General features: G+C 39.5%; 2 protein-coding genes across 4 annotated transcripts; one reads left to right on the top strand and one right to left on the bottom strand.

Annotated features, from left to right (window-relative positions):
- The first annotated feature begins 1097 nt into the window (after positions 1–1097).
- On the top strand, positions 1098–5844 carry LOC137278075 (uncharacterized). Its single transcript, XM_067810162.1, has 3 exons — positions 1098–1328; positions 4199–4562; positions 4927–5844. Exons 1-3 carry the CDS (start codon positions 1173–1175, stop codon positions 5289–5291), a joined length of 885 nt encoding a protein of 294 aa, XP_067666263.1. The 5' UTR covers positions 1098–1172; the 3' UTR covers positions 5292–5844.
- LOC137278076 (uncharacterized) lies at positions 5689–24404 on the bottom strand. 3 transcript variants are annotated; one of them, XM_067810163.1, is made up of 4 exons: positions 13054–24404; positions 10308–12926; positions 7467–7620; positions 5689–7365 (listed from the first exon to the last, which is right to left on the bottom strand). In XM_067810163.1, the coding sequence occupies exons 2-4, from the start codon at positions 10353–10355 to the stop codon at positions 6743–6745; spliced, it is 825 nt and encodes a 274-aa protein (XP_067666264.1). In that variant the 5' UTR covers positions 10356–12926; positions 13054–24404; the 3' UTR covers positions 5689–6742. The 3 variants fall into 3 exon arrangements, with proteins under 3 accessions (XP_067666264.1, XP_067666265.1, XP_067666266.1); XM_067810164.1 differs by having other exon boundaries at positions 10308–12568; XM_067810165.1 differs by having other exon boundaries at positions 10308–10554.
- Between the last annotated feature and the right edge of the window lie 70 nt (positions 24405–24474).

Here is a 24474-nt window from a genome sequence, read left to right as displayed (position 1 = left end):
AAAGATAAATCTGTTCACTGATACCATCCATCTTCCAGTCGCAAAGGTCTGACCGTCGTGAGGTGCACTGGCACAATACACAGCCACCGTCAAACACCATGGCCACGAGACAAGCGGAGGTCACGACACTGAAGTCATGTCACGGGCTGGAAGACCTGTGTGGCCCACATGCTATGTTCAAGACATATCGCCCTCTTTCCTTGCTAATCATCACTTATATATACTTGATGGTAAATATCTTCTGATATATAGACAAGGGGAAGAAGCACACGGTGTCTAATCGTTAAGATGTTCAGGTAGAGTTTGTGGGGCAGCTCGGACTTGAGCTAATAATTTAAACAATTAGACACCAGGGGCAAACTGCTAGACACCATTTAAGTAATTGCTGCACCTGGACGTTTGAACAACCGTACTGTTTTAAAAACACATTCAAGACCTAGATATGTTAAACTGTGAGGACACTCTGAGTCACCCCTGTGTTCTGCACGTGAAATATGGTCCCTTTGCTTTCGCACGTACTTCTCCAAACATGACCACCTCGAGCACATGTATCACAGAATTTCTGTTGTTGATATGTCTATTAGGAACAAATCATTGTCGTGACAGGAAAACTTCATTTTATAGAAAACTATCAAACATACTTCAAAAGCACAGAGTAAGATGCAGAAAGATTAGATATTAACCCGTCTTACTATTTGTCTGAGTGTTAATAAAGGAGTCGTTTTTTGTTCCACAGTTTTGTTCTATGCGGATGAACATGCTCGATAACCGTCAGTATATATGGAAACACGTTTCTCTTAAAAATAATGAAATAATTTCTCTGTCGTCAAGATAAATTAAAATGCAGAAGACTGTTCTGTCTTTGCTAAAACGTGTAATACACTTGAAAGTCGAAGTTGTCATGTACGGCATGTGCTTATTTCTAAATACGCTCTAATTTGAAAATGATGGGCTACCTCACGATGAAACTGACACGTGGTGTTTATTTCTTGTTGACGAGTCCACTGTCTCAGAAGGGTGACCTGACAATGTAAATGTGATGTTAATTAATCACCTAATGCAAGAACACTTCAAGGCGGGGATAAACAAACAGCCTCGTCACAGATGATGTGACGTCCCCAAGAATCTGCCCGAGACTCGCTGTGGGTAAGCGTTATATCCTGACTGTGGCAATGCTGTTGCGGATTCTGACGTTGGCGTGGTGGGCCGTTGCGGTCAGTGCCCATGGCCGTATGATCGAACCACCTCACAGAGGCAGTCTCTGGAGAATTGGTTACAACGTTGCCAAAAACTACGATGACAACGCGCTTAACTGTGGTGGCTATCAGGTAAGGTGATTCACGTATACAGGCATTTACTCTTCAAAGAAAGTACGGGTACCTCAGAGTCAGATCTTATGACTTTTTTTCAGTTTTTGATAGAAAAAGGTGACGCATGAGGAACACATTTTAATTTTTTTCTCTCTCAGAAATATAGCTTGGGAAGTATAACACGTTAAAAAAAGAAGTAGATTCAGTCACACTCGTGTTTGCAGACCCCCATTCTTATAGTGGACTGAAGATGATTGGGACGCGACCAAGTCGAAATTATCTTTATTAAATGACAAATAAAAGAACACAAATAAAAGTGACTTGCTGGTGCCCAAGAAACATGTCACTATTTTATTTAGCCTAATACTTCGACTGAAACGAAACATGCAATATGCTTGCTTGCTTTTCCCTGATTTATTATGACTCAAGTGGGATCACCCAATCATAGCGTATCGGAGTTTAATCCAAAATGACGTCGTATTATATCATGTTTACTTGGAAATATGATCCTTAGCATCAGTGGAGTAGTATAGATCAGTGGAAGTTTAGTACATATGACGGCCTGGGAAAGGTGAGGTCTTGCTTTGTCATCTATGAATAGCTCTACGAGTGACAAGTGGATGGTTGTCAACTTGAGGTATGACGGCGGAATCAGTACTTCCTCTTGATAACGTTGACCACTGCATGTCCCATTTATTGCACTGAGATCCAAATCACAGTCGATACACCCCTGTAGCATCACTGAGCCACTACTAAAAGGGTTCAACTGCCTGGATAATTTCCTGGTGATGTTCCTCGTCACGACGTTTCAGCGTTTTCAGCAATTCCGAAACCTCAATGCACAAACTGCAACTACGAAATTTATACCTCAATGTACTTGGTGACTTTGCAGCACATGAACCATAGCTTTTTAGATACTGTGTGATGCAGGTGCTTAGGGTATAATCACCTGTTCAGACCAAAATAACAAATAATGACCTTGGTTAAAGTGGCGCTTAATTAATGCTCACGAGTATATTTTTTCATGCATTCACCGTGTTAAAATGAAACGCTTTAAACCTGATGACATGGATGTGACATAAAGAATAGATCCAATGTGGGCATTTCCAGTGTAGATTAGGTCATTGAATCACATGTAAGCAAGCACGTCATACGTCAGACCAAATCAGTTCGGATATTCTATCATGTCGCTACTTTTTATTGTCTTTACGACCCGTGAAGGTCCCAGGGTAGAATAGGCCTTCAGCAACCCATGCTTGCCATAAAAGGTGACTGTGCTTGTCGTAAGAGGCAACTAACGGGATCGGGTGGTCAGGCTTGCTGACTTGGTTGACATATGTCGTCGGTTCCCAATGAGCTCGATGCTCATGTTGTTGATCACTGGATTGTCTGGTCCAGACTCGATTATTTACAGACCGCCGCCATATAGCTGGAATATTGCTGAGTGCGGCGTAAAACTAAACTCACTCACTCACTATTGTCTTTACATACACATTTTTCACTAAATTGAGTTGTCATGCATATGGATTTACCTGTGATATGTACACATATCACACACGTATCTCACGTGCAAGGCAATTCAAAGTTTATCCTTACGTAAGAACGGACCAATATCATAAACAACACTACTTTTATCTGATGCCATAATATTTATTAACGACCGATGTGATACTGATGTTAAATGTTTGAAAATATGTGTGCCTGTTATGTTCGCATGTTGTTTAAAGAATAAATGATATGCGTCTTTTACAAAGGATAATCCATCTTTAAGGCAAAAAGGCCAGAGTCGCCTGAAATATTCTGCGCCACCACAACGGCCTGTTTCTAGTGCATGTCCATAAATACAATTCAACATTTAGTGACGAGTAGACCGTTGTTAGTCTTGTGCCATTGATACAGCACCCAGTTCTGAAACCCACTTTTGATGGTGATTATCAAACAACCTATGCTTAAATGCTGCAGTAAAGGCATCGATGTGCCATACACCTTGTACAACTCAAGCGAATCAAAAGCCAAGTCTAAACAAAATATGTTTTGATATGTGTAACCCAGTGTGTTCTTCCATCTTCATCCTGTGGTATTACCATAATATAGCACTGTAAGCCTTTTTTCGTTCATATTTATAGGTTTCGTCAACATTAACACCCTTCCCTGACAGCACTGACCAATGACCAATTGACCATCCAATTAATAAGCATCCGTAATCAACATATTTATATATAACAATTTATTACTCGCCCGTTGAAGATACTGCAGTGTAATGTTTACGGCAATATTACACTAGTGTAAATATACCGCTTGACGTATGACGTCAAAATGGTTAAAAGTTGCGACGTCACAGTGCCATTGTCACTGTCGCAGTTTTACTAGACCTTGCTTGCCTCGTGGAAAGCTGAGAGCCCTCACACTGTAGGCTATTTCGCCACAGTTTCTGTCAATTTATGTTGGCAAGTAATAAACAGAATACTAAATGACATTCCGTGAAATACCATTTTTAGTAAACTCTTTAGAGATTTAGTATCAAACGAGCTTTAGCTCGTTTGATACCAAATCATTAACGTGTTTAATAAAATGGTGTTACACGGAAGGTTGTTTAGTATCCTCTATGAACTACCACTTCCATCTCAAAAGTACATATGAACTTCTGGCATACCACAGTCTACATATGGAAAATCGAATTTTTTGAAAGTGATACTTTAGAGATTACTTGTATGAGCAAATTTTCATTGTGTCTTCCCTGACATACCTTGCAACCAAAGAACATCCGTTGTTGGAAACGTTTACACATGAAATATAACCGGGGAAAAACGGAAAACGTAGGGACATTGTGTTACATATTAGTCAAGCATCTGCTAAATGACTGGAAGGATAAGTTTCTGTTTTTGAAGGTCCAGTGGTTGCTGAACGCTGGACGATGCGGTCACTGCGGTGACTCCTTCAGAGGTCCACGTGAACACGAACGCGGAGGAAAATACGCAAGTGACATCATACCCAGAAAGTACATTTCCGGTCAGGTGATAGACGTTACAATTGACATTACAGCCAATCATGGCGGCTACTTTCAGTTCTACCTGTGTCCACGGTCTCGACTGTCGGAAATGTGTTTCCGAGAACACCCTCTGTATGTGGTAGGGGAGGGTTACAAACATAAGCTGAGGACACTGAAGTCCCCCATTCTCGAGAAGATCCAGATAAAGCTACCAGACGGGTTAAGCTGCGACCATTGTGTCCTTCAGTGGCGATGGAACTGTGGTGAGTGTCCTTGACCCTGGTTTCTTCACAAGCAATCGAGTCTTTGACAGTAGTACCATATCGCAGTGCCTTTACAAAACATGTCAACATCCCACTGAATCACTACACACATATCGCATGGGCCAACATTCTCAACTGAATCCTTGAATCTGAATATCAGTAGAATTTCGTTCTTGACAAGTATGGCTGACATCTACTTGGATCTTAACCAGTCCTTAATGAGTTTCAAGTTTCGAGACGTCTTGCCACTGAACTGAACATCTGTCGGTAGTGTTGATGTGTTTACTCGAAACATCACATCATTCATGTATTTCTGTAACCCGACCTTCACCTCCATGATGGATTGTATTACATTATTTTGCAGCCCAGAGCTACGGCATGGACTGGGAGACAGGCATGTACTGTAAAGGGTGTGGACAACAAGAGCAGTTCTGGAACTGTGCTGATGTAGCTATAGAACCATCACTCCTGATCCGTCCTCCTTCCTTCAAGAAAAGACGAAAGCCGCTGCTCCGTCCCATCGGTCTCATAGACAACCCAGTCCCAGGGATCATGCACGTGCCGTCACTGAAGATGGAGCAATTCCTTCCGCCTGCGCCACCAGCCGTGTTCCAGCAGACGACAGGAGAGTGTCGAGGTTCCTCCACCTACGGTATAGCCCTGGATGCTTGGTGCAGTCTGCACTGTCCTCTAGGCTTCTGCCCACCTACACACTGTGTTTGTACGTGACAGAAGTAGGAGCTATCGTCTTCTGCTAGTTTGATTTAAAGGCTTGACTCAAAATTGGCAGGTCAGAATAAAGAAACTTTTATTTTCTGGGTCTAGAAGTTAATGGTTACACAGACACACAATGTCAGATCATAGATGATGCAATGTGTAGATCCATACCACATCACACACATGCAAGCTTTTAGTCAGATCACAGTGTAAACCCGTAATGTGTAGCCCTGGTTTTAGTCCCAAACCAGATACAGATACAGCATGAAATCCATAGCCCTGTTTCAGCCTATGGAAGCATGGGGATGTTTCCCTATATAGTTCCGAAATGATAGTGTGAAGTTCAAAATACTGCGAAAGTGTTTACGATTTCGCTACGAAATCATCGGAAGCAAAACAGACATTGTAATATGATCACATATTTTGTCTTTACTATGTCACAGTGATTATACCATTATGTTGAGCAGTAATAAAACGTTTAGTGTACTATGTATATGTAATTTCTTCAATATCTATAAAATGGTGTGGTGTGGACAATCAATGGTCCGATTCTCCCCCAACAACAATTTGCACTACTGGTAATGCATTACAAAATACAGCTACACCAATATCTAACAAGGTGGCTATGAAAAAGGTTCAAGGACACGCAGTTTGTTTTACCTACCTACTTTCAGGTAAAATACCCAACAACGTTGACTGATGAAGGAACATCAAGGAAGTTATTATCAATATTCAGACTTTTCAAAGATCAGATCACTTGAACTGGCATTAAACTGATTTTCGGACAAGGCATTCCACTGATATGTCATGGGTGATTTTATCTGACAGTTCGAACGGCGTGTCCTTGTGAGTCTTAAATGTGGATGATTTGCTCATGTTAATGAATCTAAACCTACACATTTCACTGAAATATTTTAGAAAGAAAATGGTCCCACGATTAAAAGAAATATCTGCTAAAAGTAGATCCCGTTCTACTTTTCAGAGTATACAAGCAGTGATGACGCTAGACGGTCACACAATGCAGACAAATGAAGCATTCTCAACAATATCGTAATTTCACGACCCAGGTCTTGGTGGTAAATAGCGAACACTTTAACCACTAGGCTACCTCACCCCCACCCATCCACCTCCCCACCCTTCCAAGTGCCCAAGGGCCTGATGACGTAACTGAAAACCTGTCATCACCTGGAACCAGATGCCCACCTTTTCCGTGCTGACCTGCCCAATGTCTCGTCACGTGTCTTCTTTACACGTCTCCATATGTTATTTACGTACAATCCATCCGCCAGGTACCTCACGATCACCACGTGGAAAAGGGAGACAAACCTCAATATATTACTCAAGTTAAAGATTGACTGCTTAAACATTGATCAGTTTTAAAAACCGGTCACAAAATGAATGTTCTTTCATTAAATTGGGTGAGTGGATTATATATAATATATAATTTAATGTTCGCATTCCTCTCATTTGTTTCCGGATCTTTTCTCACGAAGAAAGGCATTTAAGGCATTTTCCCAAATCTCCATATACTGCTTTGTTTCTTCAAAGGGTAGAAGGTTTGAAGAAACGCCAACTCCACATCCGCCACTCAGTGCAACGCTTCTGAGGGACCGTAGGCAGAAGTCATCTATGGAGGAAGGAGGGATGTCAGCATGGGTCTTTCGATAGTCAAATCTCGTGACCTTGTGATTCCCAAATTTGACAACGAAGGTCGACAGCATGTTCCTCCTGGGGCAAAACAAAAGAGCTATGTCCATCTTCAGTCCTGTGGTCAGGTCAGATGGATAGGGATGAAGCTTTGACCCACCTCCCTTTACATATATCGTAATGCTGATTTTGTCCGCAGTTATCATGAAGACCAACTTGGAGTAGCATTCCACCGTGAAAAATGGAACAACTACGCTTGTTCCTTGACCCACAGAGAAAGCCTCGCGGTTGAAAATTGTTGTGTTTCGTTGCGCATGTATCAACATGTAATACACTCTGATTTCCTCATCAGTTAATGGAATATTGGTAAAGTTCCGTGGATTTCTATCGCTGTGTTTTCCACACATTTGTTCTTTTGGTGGTCCCCAGCTTTCTAAATCTGTAAACGTAATCACAGTGTTACAAAATACACATATTAGAAACAAAATAGCAAATGACAATAAAATAATGACTAATGTCAGAAAAAGGTGGAAAACTTACATTCTAGTTTCACATTATTGGGAATGCGTTTCGATTTTAAGCGCATTTCATTTGCAAAGTATCTCTTGGCTGGAACACATTTCAACTCTCCTCTCCCGGTGAAGAGACACCGTTCCTCCTCTTGACAGGAAGACCTACACTCTCGACAGAATTCCTACAGAATAACAAATGGGGTAAATGCCTATAAAATGCCATGTGAACAAATCATTCTGTTTGAAGAGTGACATTTCTTGAGATGTATATTTTATATCGGTTTAGAAACAAATGTTTTGAACGGTTTATTTCGTACAATCATGTCATTTATATGTTTGACAACATCTTATGAATAAAGTCGGGTGTGCAAGTGATGTCATGAACAAAATAAGATCGCGATACAAAATCCACAACCACCATCCTCCAACATCAAAGTCCATATTTCATATCGCACGAATGGCTTGTAATAATGTTCACCTATGTTTCATTTATCACTCAAAGAATCTTGAAAATCTTGATTTACTAGGGTTTACGATATTTATTTACACACAAAATTACCAGGGAAACGCAACCACATTGACAGACGAACTCTGTGAGAATGAAGTTACCTTGTTTGAAGCGTTCATGATCCACGTAACAGATCCTATGTGACCTGACATGTCACTCTGTCGACTGTTTAAACCATTAAGTTCACACAAACAGTGTTCTCTGAGGTAACTGACTGCACCGCAGCCACCGTATCTACAGCACAGTCTCTTACACTGAAGAAATCCTAGACGGTCGGGATAAATATACCCTCCTGCAATCATTCTTTGATTTTCAGAAATATCACTTTCAGCAAGGGTCAGTGATGTAGATATGCAAGTAACGTACACAGGGATCAGATCCATCGTAGTTGTTGTCGTGACGTTTGAAGGGGGAATGGTCTTTATTTGCTTGCAGTCAGCAATATTGTGTGACAGCCATAGCTGTGTGACGTTGTAAAATGAAAATCTATTCTCAGCCGAATCCCAAAGGGTGTCACTTTGTCGATATGAGACTGAGTTCCCACGGTCTTTAGAGAAGCAAGACGTATCTAAACAAATCTCATCAATGATTGAACAAAGAAAAAAGTCTACAGATTATGATCGCCCCAATTCGAAGAGTGGGTAAGTTAGTAAGGTAGATAATCGACATGTGCCAAGAAAACCAGCTGGCAGTATCATCAGGAATTAAGTAAATATCCTAGGAACATGACACATGGTCAGCCAGGTAATATGTCACCATTCTACGATTACGAGCTTTGAGCCTTAATTAGCCCCTTGGAATGCAAACGTAGAACGTGAAGGAAAGGGGCCGCAGGTGGGGAGAACAATAAGCAGTGCCATTCTAGTTCATGTCTAGCTAAACATACTGCTTTCTCAAAAGCCGTTACCTTCAAAGTGAATGATGAATCACTACATTCTCAAATAATGTATCACAGTATATCAAAATGTTTTATCAAAATTATCAAAATGTATATCAAAATTAGTGTGACAATTCTATTTCGGCACGAAACAACTTGGCAGAAACATTAAAACATATTCAGAATCACAATTCCTCGACATTTAACTTTGACTCTCCTTTGTCAACTGTCCGTAATAAATTCATTTAGAAACTGGACGGGACGATCTCCAAATACAATCATGCTCATTATTACTGTTGTGATTTTTCAAATATTGATTGAAACTGGCCTGATGATACAACAGAAGGAACAATCCAGTGATCAACAGCATGAGCATCGACCTGCGCATTTGGGAACAAATGACATGTGTCAACCAAGTCAGCGAGCCTGACCACCCGATCCCGTTAGTCGTCACCTTTCATGGCAAGCATGGGTTGCTGAAGGTCTTTTCTACTCCGGAACTTGTTAGAAATGTCTTCAATATGTGGGTTCCAATCCCAAACGACACGTCATCTAAACCGCCAGTTGTCAGGCTTCCGTTGTTTAGAGTTAACAGGTTAGATTGACTCGAATGGAGTTGAATTCCGGATGGGATTCAACCTCAGAAGTACTAAAATATGTACTTTGAAAAGAAAGTGTAATCTCCAATATAACTTATGGTAAATTCCTGCCTCACTGATTAACCGTAACCCTTAAATTAGCATTAATTAAGTACGGCTTTGTTCATGTTCACTGGAAGTAATTGGGGCGAGTGGAAATCGTGCTATGTCGACTGTCAAAAAGCAAAGGATATGCAGGAGCTTTCCGAATGTCAGAAAATAGCTAAGTTCAGTTTTGTGTCAACATTACTTTTTCAACTCTGTTCATCAGAAACCAACATGACAGGGGTTCCGGCTAACATGTCAGCACTGTGGACTGGTGGGTGACAAAAAAATATCTGATACAATTCCAAATATTGACTTCCGCCTTCTGTTCTTGTGTGTTTCAGTTGAATAACTGAATTACCAGAGCATGTGCATGAGATTGGTGCCACAAGTGGAGAGACTAGTTTCACCATTTTGCAACATTTGGCATCATCCCTATTAGAATGTCATTGAAAAAGATATGTTTATGGTGTCAATTTTGGAATAAGCATCATCGATGTTTTTAGTCAATTGTGTGTGTTCTGAAATAGATTTCATTGCGCACAGATACTTAAAATGACAAGATTTTCGAATGAGTCGTACCACAGATATGTTATATTTGTCTTTACCTGACAAAACGAACGACGCGTCCTTAAAGTCTGCCGTTTGAGTTATTTTTAAATGTTAATGAATCTGAACATATTTACATATTTAAATCATAAAGAAATTAGTTCCTCAATTAAAAGAAATCTCTGCAAAAAGCAGATTCCGTTGTTTATGTATAAGAAGTGATGACTCTAGATGTTAACACAATGCACTTACAAATGAATTCTGACCATACTCTTGACCAAACTTCTGACCAAAATCCATTACGTAAAGTAGGGATTCGACCAAGAAGGCCAATTAGGTTGCTGAAGATCATTTCTAACCCGGAACGTCGTTGGTGAAGCCATGGGGGGCCGCTGACACATCCTCATTGCCAACAGAGCCACCCTGGAGCAGGGCTGAATACTCTTGTTTTAATCTGAACATTGAGTCAATACTGTAGGACACGACAGGTGGTATAGCCCTGAAACAACATGAATTAGGAAAATTTCCAGTCGTCAGCCAACTTAATCATCTTATATAACTGATGTCGCGTTGTCCTTGTCGTTTTCATAAGCAACTGACTTGTCCGTGCATGTGTTGTAGCATATTGATTATAGAAAGTTAGGTGCTCTACCGCTGTGTTGTGCAGAGTTGCGAGTAACGTCCCCGTGTATCACTCTCGTGGAGTAAGGCAATAAAAGTATAATACATGGTTTTGCAAACGCCATTTGTTCTGAAGTTATTGTTATTGAGTTCTGCCAAGGTAAAGAACACAACATTTGTAACGTGAGTCATCGCAGGGACAGGATACGCTCGCTCTTTCAGCAAACACCTTGCGTAACTTTCACAAAAACAAATTTCTCACACATTGTTTATGTGAGAACCTTGACATGACTCTAAATGACTCTATACGGAGAACGTCCAGAAGTTTGTTACAAGTCCAGATTTGTTACAAGTTGAATTTTGCACTTCTTGTAACTGGACAAGTTTGAAAATTGATTTTCAGCACCAAACAAAGGATGCTTCTGCTACAAGGTCCTATATTTAGCACTTCTCTGGCGAACCAATAGGTGAATTCCAATGCTCCGGTCAGCGGATACTGGTGCGACTGAGGAACGTAGCTCTTCACAACGAATCAAGGCGCTAAGGTCCTGGATACATTTTGGATGAAAAAAGGAAGAAGAAAAATCCCTCCTTTACATTCCGTTTTATCTCCACCATCAGCGATGTTTTATACTTTTCAAAAAAGAAACTTGACACGTTCTTTAGGAGTTTACTTACTGAATGCATATAACTGATTCAAACCTGACATCATTGCACAGTTACACTGAAATTATCACTTTACAAATTTATTTCCAAAACATGATTATCCAACCCACAGAGGGTTATCAAAGCCATTTGTCCAGAGTAAAAGGTGAATATCTGGTGTGATCACCATGAACATCGATAAGAGCATGGCAGTGGTGACCCACAGATGAAAGGAACTGCTGAAGTGCTGCATGCAGTTCTTGTGGTGTCTCAGATGGCAGATTACGTTGGTGCAGGCGTCCATCAAGAGTATCCCATCGAAGTTCATTGGGGCACAAGCCAGGTGTTCGAGAATGCCAAGGCAACACCTGAACAATTACAGAACTTCCTCCAGCAAAACAAACACGAGGTCGAGCATTGTCATGCTCTAAAGATCAAACGTTGACGTTGATGAAGTTAACGACGTAACGCCTATGTCGGTGTGTCGTTGAGCTTCTGTCAGTCTTTTCATTTTCTTTTGAGGCTGAAGGCAATGCATGTGGAGTACCATTGATAAGCCAACGGTTATTGGCTTCAGCCCAGGGTGATACACACTTCAGTGATGCACGTGCATTTCATGAAGGGTGCGTTTAAACGATTCACTACAGATGTGAGTAAAAAATACGTCATTTTCAACCGTTTTGTCGTGGGCAGCCATCCCCCCAGACGTTGGGATTCAGCATGGATTGGCTTGTGTCAAATATAATTTGATAAAGTTCAGATTGTTCCTTTTGAAGAGTATATATCACAATCCTCCCACACTTTTGCCAAATATATGTATGTCCGCATATTCCGAGAATGTCTGTATTAGTTTCTTCCATATCGCAGTCAGTTACTTTTGTGCCATGTCCGTGAGCCTTAATGCAGTGGGAAGGAGTACCACAGAATACCGCTCATCTAGCTCCCCTTCGTCCGGCCAGCCAATTTAATGTTCACATTCCTCTCATTTGTTTCTGGATCTTTTCTCATGAAGAAAGACATTTAAGGCATTTTCCCAAATCCCCATATACTGCTTTGTTTCTTCAAAGGGTAGAAGTATTGAAGAAACGCCAACTCCATATCCGCTATCCAGTGCAACGCGTCTGGAGGATCGTAAGCAGAAGTCATCCATTGAGGAACGTGGGATGTCGGCATGGGTCTTTCGATAGTCAATGCTTGCTACCTTGTGATTCCCAAAGTTGACAACGAAGGCCGACAGCATGTTCCTCCTGGGGCAAAACAAAAGAGCTATGTCCATCTTCATCCCTGTGGTCAGGTCAGATGGATAGGAATGAGACTCTGACCCACCTCCTGGTCTGTATATTGTAACAAGTAGTTTGTTAGCGGATATCATGAGGATGGGTCTGGAGTAGCATTCCACTGTGAAGAATGGAACAAATGCAGCTGGCCCCTGATTCCTATAGTGAATCCGCGGGTTGAAAATTGTTGTGTTTCGTTGGACATGTATCAACATATAATACACTCTGATTTTCTCATCAGCGAATGTAATATTAGTAACGTTTCGTGGATTTCTATCGTTGTGTTTCCCGCATATTTGTTCCTTAGATGGTCCCCAGCTTTCTAAATCTGTAAACGTAATCACAGTGTTACAAAATACAAACAAGAGGCATTAGAGTGTGGACAAAATAGCCGCTAAAATGGGTCAAAATAATTACTCCACGTGAAATTAAAGTAAATTAGGTGGAATACTTACATTCTAGTTTCACATTATTGGGAATGCGTTTCGATTTTAAGCGCATTCCATTTGCAAAGTATCTCTTGGCTGGAACACATTTAAACTCCCCTCTCCCGGTGAAGAGACACTGTTCCTCATCTTGACAGGAAGACCTACACTCTCGGCAGAATTCCTACAGAGTAACAAATAGAATCCACAAATGTCATGTGAACAAACTAATTTGTTTGAAGGGTGACACGCATTGATATGTATGTGCGATATGTTCTGAGAGCTATATTTTGTACAGATATGACATATATATGTCTGACAACATCTTATGAATAAACTGCGTCTATAAGATATAAATGTTATAAACAAAATGAGAAATCGTGAATTTAGTAGAATTTACTATGTTTGTTCACACACAAAATTACCTGTGTCATGATATCAGACTGTGAGACGTTCTTGATTCATAGAAGCTATATTTCGTACAAGTATGTCACCATTTCATGAATAATAAACTGAGTGTACAAGTGATATATATAAAGTGAGGTTCAGTCTGTTATTTCTTATTGCAGACCTAGCTTCCAATAATCCATTCAAACATATTTCATTTAGCACTCAAAGGGTCCAGAAAATCTTGAATTTACTCTAATGTACTTTATTTGTACACACTCAAAATTACTAGCGCGATGGTTTCACACTTGAAGAATAATTCTGTGAAGTGATATCACCTTGTCTGGAACCCTCCTTTTCCATGTAAATAATTTTCAACTTTTTCGTGCGCGTATGCCATAAACATGTTTGACAATATTTTATAATAAAAAAATATAGGGGTGATGTCATAAACCAAATGTAAGTTAAGATAAAATCATAATCTACAGATTTATTTATTTCAATAAGTCTTAAACGTTCACTGTAATATGTTCACTTGGGTGATGGTACTGGATTAACAGAAGACGTTTGCGGAGATTACCGTGTCGGAAGCCTTCTTGATCCATGTTACAGATCCCATGTGACCGGATATGTCACTCTGTCGACTGTTTAAACCATGAAGCTCACACAAACAGTGTTCTCTGAGGTAACTGACAGCACCGCAGCCACCGTATCTACAGCACAGTCTCTTACACTGAAGATATCCTAGACGGTCGGGATAAATATACCCTCCTGCAATCATTCTTTGATTTTCAAAAGTGTCACTTTCAACAAGGGTCAGTGATACAGATATGCAAGTAACGTACACAGGGATCAGATCCATCGCAGTTGTTGTCGTCACGTTTGAAGGGGGAATGGTCTTTATTTGCTTACAGCCAGCAATATTGTGTGACAGCCATAGCTGAGTGACGTTGTAAAATGAAGATCTGTACGCAGACGAATCCCAAAGGGGGTCACATTGTCGATATAAGCTTGGGTTCCCACGGTCTTGTGGGAAGCAAGAAGTATCTAAACAAATCTCATCAATAATTCGGTGAAAAAAACATCTACCGATTATGATCGCCCAAATTCAAAGAATGGGTGGTTGACTGAGGGAAATAATCGAGTTATGACGAGAAAACCAACTGTCAGTATTGTAACTATCTAGCTATCTTGGGAACATGACATGTACCAAGCCAGGTGATGTGTCACTCTTCTATGAGCTTAGCGTATTGTTATAGTGTCCAAAGCAGGACAGCCGTTGACCAAATATTTCTAAAATCCAAACCCTATGAGAGTTATTTGTTATTACTTAATCTGCATTCATAAACTCTATCTCCACTGCAGTATACGTTGTCTTTTCTGTCACCCTGTTCCTCTTTGTCACTTCCATTAATTACCGTATATGACATTTTTGGCCTTTATTGGTCATTGACTCTGTCTGTCATCACATCAACTGTACAAGGAAAGGACGACCGCCAGCAAGGATTATGCTGCCCTTCGGTTGTGCTGGAACTCAGCTCACCTCATTCATGTATACTTGTTCATGTCATGTCTTGTTGAACCAACTTGAGAAATTTAAAACTGACCATACCTTTGTCTTTGTCAATGTACATTTAGTCGCTAATTCCCAAGACGACCATATACCACGCGTTGCCAGTATCAAGAATCAACGGTCAGAAATTCAGTAAATTCAATGGGCGCTATCAATTTATTTCTAATTTCCCAAAGTTCCCCAGACAATAGCAATGACCATCTCAATACTATTATTACCTTTAAAAGCCTAATTTGTGAAAGCCGATTAAAAACAGTGACACCTTTTCATGTTTTCCAGAATGAAAAGAGACATTATTATATGATAACAATTTAGTGTAATATCAGCGCCTTTTTTAAGTTTTAGCTTTCGTGTCATGAACTGTTCACATAATTTGTAAAGTATCTACGTGTTGAATTGGCACCCGAATGTCCTTTGTTGTGTTTTCTAAATAGTCTGTAAAATATCTTTAAAAACAATAAGTTAATATTTTAAAAGATATTCAAGAACATGGCTAAGTAATTGTATTCTTGTGTACTTGAACTTAATGCTTACCAAATTTGACTTTTCTCTGACTTTGGCTGACGTGATATTTAGAAATCGGAGGGGACGATCCCTATGTTTAATTATGCCAACTCTTAGTGATTTATTGGGGGACACAGCCAACAGGGTCACCCTGAAGTAGGGCTATAGCTGTGTATCTGAAGTTGGCACTGAAGAACACGAGAGTTGTTGAGATTGCAGATATGACTTAACATTTAGGTTGCAGATAACTGTGATCTGTGTAAGTGTTTGTTAGAACTGTCTTCAATATGTGGGTTTAAACTCCGAGGTACAAACATTTAGTGAAGTCGCCTACCACCTGTCAGACTTCCATTTTGCATGTCACAGTGGCTGCATCGGTTAGATCGACTGGGTTCGAGGAAGGACTCAGAAGTACTAAAATCTGTACTTCACAAAGTGTAAATGTCAAATATATCAAATGTTAAATCCCTGCCCCACTGATTAACCATAAACCTGAAAACAAGTAAGAAAGTGGGTTGTTCATATTCACATAAAGTATGAGAGGCAAGTGGAATAAGTATCATTAATGATGATTGTCAAAAGACAAAGGACTTCCATGGCATTTCCAAATCTCAAAAATAGCCAAGTTCAATTTTGTGTGGACATTTAATTTTCCCCTTTGTAGATTAGGAACCTACAGGACAAACTGATCGAAAACTTTATTGTTATTAGTTCTGTGGGCTTCAGTGACCGAAAGCCATAACGTATAAAAGGCGCTGATATTACACTGTGTTAACAGAAGATACAGTGGTATATCTATTAGTGTTGGGTATTGGATAAAATCTCACAACTGATGATTGCTTCATTACCAACGAACAGTCATCGAAAAACATGGTTAGCTTCGTTTTTTTCAGATTTTCCAGTCCAGGTGGTTATTGCAGATATGTGTAACATAATGCAACGTGCTACGTTAAAGCGATGACTAACACATCATGAACATAGACTTCGTGGGGTCTGCAAGAAATATTCAGTGATGAGTTTTCAGTTAGTGACGTGGGTGTTTTTAAAGAAAAAACCCATATTTTCAGACCCTGACAACTTCGAAGATATGTTCCATTGTCAAGTAGTTTCAAAGATTGAAACAGTTGTTCCAGAATCGTTTGTGTTCGAGAAAATGTGATCGGTTGTTTTGTCGTTTGGTCACTGCGACCGATCTTCGATTATTTCAGTTAATCAGACCACTGCTAATATCTATCATCAAACGTTCAGGATATTATGTCACAAATAAAAACTGAAGCATGGCAAATCTGTTCTTGTGACTTTCAAGTGAACATCTGTATTACCTGAACATATGTTTCATATCGGTGTCATTGGTGGTTAGAATGCGCTCACCTTTTTACTAGCACTCGGTTTTAGAAAGTAATTCAGAAACATGATATCCACTTTTTTACTTTGGAATATGTTTCATCGATCTTTTCACTCAGTTGTGCGTATGTTTTGCTAGATTCCATAGTGTCTGATGAGCTTTTGGTTAGATACCGAACAGACAACATTCTCATTTTTTATAAGATGTCTTTGTTCATTTTATTCGACACGTAATCTAAACTACCGATGGGTCGATGTTTTCAGTAACAACGTTTTGTGTATGTAAGATCATATGTTATTTTTGTGACATCAGTTGAAATTAGATACCCATTTTGTACAAACACAATCTTGTATCCTTCATTACCATGGTCGAATGCTTATTGAGAAATTTGGCTGATAACAACTGTTTTGTTGATGTATATTTTCACTGGACATTAGGGCCAACTTTTCGCAGAATGTAAAGGATCTTAAACATTTCCTGTTTTAAATAAAAGCCCCTAAACATCTTTAACCTGAGAGTTGTTTTGTTTTTGTTGATAGTTTTGCATAAGACTTTGAGCTTGGGTGTTATATTTGTTTTGGGAAACAACTTTGGGCAGTTTTGGCAGACCCATCAACCTGTCTCGTATAGCTCAATACAGAATAATATGGAAACTTCCAGAGCGGTTACATTACACATGAGGGCATGAGGGATGCGCCTTGCCTCAGCCATCTCACATTGTATCTCTCCTCACAAGAACAGCAATGTGAGAAGATTACCCTTCATCTTGGATACTCAGCTTGGATCTTTGGTGTATATCTGTTGCAGCGAGTTGAATATTGTCAAAACTGTCTTTGTTACTTCAATCAATGCTTAAACATCATACTGATTTGAAGTTGCGCAGTTCTATTTTGTAGAATCATTTTGTACTGGCAAAGTAATACTCGTGTAGTGATTTCAAACCTTAATTATAGAATGCACATATCAACTTCTGTATACCACACCTTTTGTTGTTTGTTCTTTTCAGGGCTGATCTACGGTTACCTGTAGATTTAACTCTGTAATCACTTGCATATATTGCCGACTTTCTACAACTTATAATTTCTAACAAATATAGTTAAGGACAGGCCTTTGTTTTAAAACTTTTATTTCGATAATGTTGGTTTAATATTGTCTTCCACGTCTTCATCATTCAAATTTTGGTTTATTTGTCCACCATAAAGGGATGAAAATTAGAGAAGAGACAACAACTGTTCTGATCTTACCCTGCGGTCTGAGAGAACATAAACAAGCATTCAGGATACGTCGACTCATGAGACAGTCGTGACCAGTGAACAACCTATAATGTATTTCCCCGGAAGTGAAAGTTAACAGTCGACAAAAGAGTCATTCTTCTTTGAAAAATCCTCTCATGTGAGTCTGGGTATTCTCTAAAGAAATAATGAAATTGAGGCATTTTCCCAAATCACCATATACTGCTTAGATTCTTCAAAGGGTTGTATTCTAATAGAAAAGCCATTCTTAAATACGGTGTTAATAGCAACGCGTGGTGGAGGCATCAAACAGAAGGACATGTATAATGATGGAGCTATGACAGCATGGGTCTTCTCATAGTTGAAGCTGGTGATCTTCTCATTTCCGAGTTTAAGAACAAAAGACAACATTTTTTGCTCCATGGGGTAATACAAAATACCCACATCCATCTCCAGTTCGGTGTTCAAGGTAAATGGATGGGATAGAAAAGCAGACCCACGTCCGCGTCGCCAAATCTCAATGCAGGTTTTGTTCATGGATATTTTCAAGAGTTTATCAAAAAGGAATTTTACGCTGAAGACATGCAAAAAACTATTGTGCCCTTGTTCCCAAAGGTGCTCGTCAAGTTTAGAAACTGTTTTGCGTTGTGACACATGTATCAGTATATAATATATGTAGGTTTTGTTATTCCCTGAAGGAACGCCATTTTGTTCCCGTGGATTTTTATCGTTGTGTTTTCCGCACATTTGTTCATGTGACGGTCCCCAAGATTCCAAGTCTGTAAAAGTAATCACAGCGTTACAAAATACAAACAAGAAAATCTTATTAAATGACAACATAGTCAATTTGGAATAACTTCATTTGCAAAGACTCGTACATCAATATAAAAAATAAAAAAGATTTAGATGGAATACTTACATTCTAGTTCGACCTTACTGGGAATGCGTTTCGATTTTAAGCGCATTTTATTTGCAAAGTATCTCTTGGCTGGAACACATTTAAACTCCCCTCTCCCGGTGAAGAGACACCATTCCTCCTCTTGACAGGAAGACCTACACTCTCGACAGAATTCCTACAGAGTAACAAACAGAATCCACAAATGACATGTGGATAATTTGTTTGAAGGGTGACATTTGTTGAAATGTGTGTTGTACATGATCTGAAAGCTACATTTCCTACAGGTATGTCATATATATGTCTGACAACATCTTATGAATAAACTGCGTCTATAAGTTATAAATGTTATAAACAAAATGAGAAATCGTAATTTTAGTAGAATTTACTATGTTTCTGTACATGAATCTATAAGTGATGTTTTCAACCAAAATTTAGTTAAGATTAAAAGACAATCATAGTCAGTTGCAAATTTTCAACGTCTTATTTCATCATGCCGAGCTGGCCTACAGTAATATATTCGCACATTTTTCATATATTTCAAAAACACTCTTTAAGTCTTAAACGTTAACTGTAATTTGTCCAAACACAGAATCACTGGGGTGACGGTGAAGAATTCTGTGAAAAATAATATTACCGTGTCGGAAGCCTTCTTGATCCATGTTACAGAGCCCATGTGACCTGACATGTCACTCTGTCGACTGTTTAAACCATGAAGCTCACACAAACAGTGTTCTCTGAGGTAACTGACTGCACCGCAGCCACCGTATCTACAGCACAGTCTCTTACACTGAAGAAATCCTAGACGGTCGGGATGAATAGACCCCTGTGCCAACATTCTTTGATTTTCAAAAGTATCACTATCAACAAGGGTCAGTGATATAGATATGCAAGTAACGTACACAGGGATCAGATCCATCGTAGTTGTTGTCGTGACGTTTGAAGGGGGAATGGTCTTGACTTCCTTTCAGTCATCAATATTGTAGCTGTGTGACGTTGTAAAATGAAGGTCTATTCTCAGCCGAATCCCAGAGGGAGTCACAACGTCTATGTGAGCCTGGGTTCCCACGGTCATGTGGGAAGCAAGAAGTATCTAAACAAACCTCATCCATAATTCAACCGAGAGAAATAAACATCAGGTGCATGTGATACCTCTGCCCCAAGTGGGTGGGTCGATGAGGTAATGGAGCACTGGTCAGCGAGACCAGTTGTGGACATCGTGAACAATATAAGTCCTAGGGGAATGTTTATATATATCGAGGACAATGATAATTACATGGGCCTTACCTGTTGACACTGTTAGTGATCTCACTGGTGACATCCTTACCTGGTCAGTCTGCTGACGGGACACGTGGACAACTGATACTTTCTGATAATAACAGATGCGTTGTTTGGAGAGGCTTTAAACCCAGCTTCCTTAACATGCTATGCACTTACTTCCTGCAGTGATGAACTGTGTTGGTGTTCGTCCTCCAGTTGGTGCTTCTGCTATACCTAGTTCAGTATCCTTTATGTTCGTCCCAATAATGCTAAACTAACACATACAACAACATAACGTATACCATGAACTAGAAAATTGTTATCTCTGTTTTGCTCCTGTGTAACGCCTCTATGAACTTGAACCAGATATATAACACTATCATTTAGCATTGCGGCGTGCTTACGGGTGTTTTTATCGCATCGTGTTGTATTTATGGGTACTTTATGTGACTTTTGCGCCGTAGACAAAGAATAGAAAGAAACAAATGGTTTGAAATCAGAACTGGAACCGCGATCAGTACTCGATGATCTGTCGCTGCCTGCAATAGCATGTCAAGGGTTAATGTTGTGAGCAAAATTGATGCATTTATTTCTCATCAACCGACCGTACTTGACCGGAGATAACGATACCAGTAAAGACATCATCAATATGCCCTTCTATATGTAAAGAATTGGAAATCAAAATGCTGCTTGTTGTTGTCAGGTGTGTACTGTCCAATGAGGATTTTAGCTAAATAGATAAATAGAAATTTCCAAAAAATGAAAACAGCACTCCAGATAAATAACTCTAAAATAAATATATAATTTAAAATACATGTAGTGACTTTAAAATATATGCGAACATTGAAATTCAGTTATGTTTGACAATACAGATAGAAATGGTGTTAACTGTCTCGTCAGAGAGGCAAGGCCATCTTAAATTGTCCTGCTACGGGTTTACAACTTCTAAACTTTTTGTCGGGATTAAGAGTTTCAACATCAAATTATACAGTTTAAATGGAAAGCGTTTATGGTGATGTCCACATAAACGGTACACTAAAGAGCTTTAGCCGCAAAGACGGTTAAAATATTGGGGTATTCTGTCCTGAAGACAGATCCATCTATCTGGGGCACTGTTTGTCAATGACCTCTGAACTCATGATGCTAACAATACTCAATTTTATTCATACATTGACAGGTGACAGTGGAGGCGTTTGGGCTGACATGTCGGAAGAAACATAGACTTTTTCAGTGAGACTTGCAATGTCCTCTGTATCTCGTTCTGTATGTGGTTCTCAGTGAGTTCACATCTTCATGTGGTCTGCTTGTGAGAGGGCGTGAAACATTCACCGCTGGTGAAAATGACGAACGCCGATTCTCGACTGACACGGAAAGCGTCATATTCGAGGCACTTTCGGATCCGACAGGACTTAAGTCCAGCTCATCACAATCTGGCCTCTCAAAGTAATAGGTTATATGCGTTCTTTTTCTAACGTGTGATTGCGTGGATGACTTGGGCTGCGATATTTTACCCGAATACCCGGGACGGGTGGGTAATGCGTTGGACCCGGGTACCCGTCTTTATACCCGGACCCGTTATGATCATGCGACAAATGGGTTTAACAATGTCATATGTTATTCGTTCATGATTAAAATGTTGTATTGTTTCTGAAAATCTAGACATATTTCACAGTTATTTCTTTGGAATACAGCACACGGTTAAGATATTAAAAACTCCCAATTTTAGCTTTGGTTTGTAAAACAAAATATTTACTTTAACTGCTAACTTATCTTAACTTGGTTATGTCTGGATGAGATATCTTTTCGTGCCAAAGATTTGAGAAAATAAGGCGTAACTCTTTCGATCTTTGACCCTTGTAATGGAAGTACCGGTGTCTAGTGCAAGTGAAATCATCCCGTTGACAGATGAACGCACATATGTCACGAGCCGGGAAAGGCATCAAGTTTAACGTCACGTGATGTCTGTACAGAACCAGGTGGTGCATATGAAATTGGCCAGATTGTTGTTTTATGATAATGAAATCTGCAATCACTTACTCCGTCAATGCAGTATATGGAGAACAGTGTCCAGCGATCCGACATGTCGACGACTACAATAGATAGGCCGAGTTGCAATTTGTAGATAAACTTCAAAGCAACTTTAATACATCGTAATGGATACAAATATATTGTGAACTTAGAATATTGCATATACGTAGTTATGGTTGGCTGATATCGCACTGAGTGTCATAAAGTTCGTATCTTATTTCATTCCTATTTTATTGAGAAATATTAGGCAGTGGATTAGATGTGTACACAACCAGAGCGTTTGTTGTTTTAACCTGTCTGACTATTGGGAGGTCTGACATGAGGGAGAATAACGTTACAATTCACAGGAGGTTCCGGAGGAAGGGAAGCGTCATGTACAGATCTCAACGATCAACGATCTACGTGGCTTTCTGAACCATCCCTTTGGCAATGTACAGCACATTCTGTACCATTCATGTACCCCAACGTATGTATACCACAGGCTCCACTATCCCCTTCTGTATTTTACAGCTTTATTTGTTAGGCTTTTATAAACATATGTGTTGTTATAGTTCCTGGCTTACTCTTCCTATTGTACTGTACAAGCACTTCCTCTAACTTGTATATATGCTTTTCCATCCTCATGCTGTTCATCACTTGCTTGATAACGGTGTTAGACCCTACACCGGAACATCACTCTGACAGCAATAAAGCTGTTAATCCATGTATTGTCATCCTTATTTACTGCCCAAATGTTCTTCTGAAAGAAGTTAATAGTCTGTACCAGCCCACACAGTTTCAGGTTTTCTAATAGATATAGTCCTTCTGGAACTGTTTACGTCTTTTATCTTGAGAAAAGGGTAGATTTTCAAATAAAAGCGACAATGTGTATGGAGGTGTTTTGCTAGGGGAGGGGAATGAATCTCCTTGTGTCCAGACACCTCTGGACAGTATGTGGCAACATGGTATTATGTAGTATAACTGCTTCCTTCTTCAGACAAACTTGCAGATTTTCATACCCGATGTGTATACAAGGCGAAATGGGTCCCTTTCACATGCATTCGACTCGAAATGAGAGGAAGATTTCCCTTATCTAAATCTGTCCTTTCACTTGAAAAACGGAAGAAATGGCGACTCTTTCTGTTGTCCAGTGAATGACACAGTTGAATCCCCTGTTCAACACAATACACCATCGTACCTTTTACAAAAGCGATTGAATAAATAGATATGTATAACTGTAGCGCTTGATCTTAGGCAATATGGTCGACTTTAGTCATATGTGACGTCACGAGCTGAAAGGTCACGTGAGTTCCAACAGAATATCCATAATGGTCTAAGCTTTTGCATCAATAAATGGGATACACGTTATTGATGACTTTATCTTTCACCTAGCCAATTATTGAAAGTTTCTAGTATTCTCATTTTAATGTGACTTGTGACTTTCAACAAAGAGGTGGTTGTTCTAGTATTCAAGCAGTTTAAACACCATGTCGTTCTTTCGGCCTAGCTTATAGTCAGTGTTACAGATGTAACCCAAGCCTGCTTCTGCATCTACAAGACTTCCATTTCAACGTTTACCTATTCTGGACGCTCATGGTCAGATAAGGCGAAGCTGTGTCAGATAAGGATCACTTCAGAAGGTATTAGGATCAAGAAACGTTTATATATTATATAAAATGATACTATATAAAATGACCAAGTGTTTGGCCCAAAGAAATTGTCGATAGCATAGCTAAAAGAGGTACACAAAACATAGGAATATACCTACAATGATCTGAATGCTTATTATTCATTTTCTTGCCCATTGTATAATACGAGATCGTGTCAAAAGTCCAGAATGTGAAAGGATATACGTAGCAAACAATTCAAAATATCTAGTACATTTAAAAACTAATTTCAAAGTATTAAAGTTTGCACATCTAGAACAACTAGAACTTACTCCAAGGACACTAATATCATGCTTGTATTATAATGCACGACGTGCACGATGCGTTGAGTTTTTACAGCATCACTGATACTTTAACTAAATGTAGATAATATGAAACTCACACTTCAGCATAGAAACATTCCGCTGTTCCGACGTGCAGAGGTGCGATGCCATTAAACTGTTTTCAGAATGTCCAGAATGGTAAACTCACATTTGTTTGGAATACATTCTGATAATGCAACCCCCTCTGCTTGGTAATTTTATAGTATGCTTGGTTAATGATTTTACACAGTGAAGGGCATAAATATGCACACTGTGTTA

The sequence above is a fragment of the Haliotis asinina genome, chromosome 3 (genome assembly GCF_037392515.1).
Source record: "Haliotis asinina isolate JCU_RB_2024 chromosome 3, JCU_Hal_asi_v2, whole genome shotgun sequence".
In the NCBI taxonomy this organism is placed as follows: domain Eukaryota; kingdom Metazoa; phylum Mollusca; class Gastropoda; order Lepetellida; family Haliotidae; genus Haliotis; species Haliotis asinina.
This window is presented reverse-complemented; position numbering and strand designations above follow the sequence as displayed.

Bases quoted from the DNA above. Each gene is read 5' to 3' on its own strand.
- LOC137278076 (XM_067810163.1), bottom strand. From the start codon at position 10,355: ATGGATTTTGGTCAGAAGTTTGGTCAAGAGTATGGTCAGAATTCATTT. The intron at 7,621-10,307 runs GTAAGTGCATTG...GTTATTCTGTAG, and splicing joins AGTATGGTCAGAATTCATTT to GAATTCTGTCGAGAGTGTAG. The intron at 7,366-7,466 runs GTAAGTTTTCCA...TTACGTTTACAG, and splicing joins CAATAATGTGAAACTAGAAT to ATTTAGAAAGCTGGGGACCA.
- LOC137278075 (XM_067810162.1), top strand. From the start codon at position 1,173: ATGCTGTTGCGGATTCTGACGTTGGCGTGGTGGGCCGTTGCGGTCAGT. The intron at 1,329-4,198 runs GTAAGGTGATTC...CTGTTTTTGAAG, and splicing joins TTAACTGTGGTGGCTATCAG to GTCCAGTGGTTGCTGAACGC. The intron at 4,563-4,926 runs GTGAGTGTCCTT...ATTATTTTGCAG, and splicing joins TCAGTGGCGATGGAACTGTG to CCCAGAGCTACGGCATGGAC.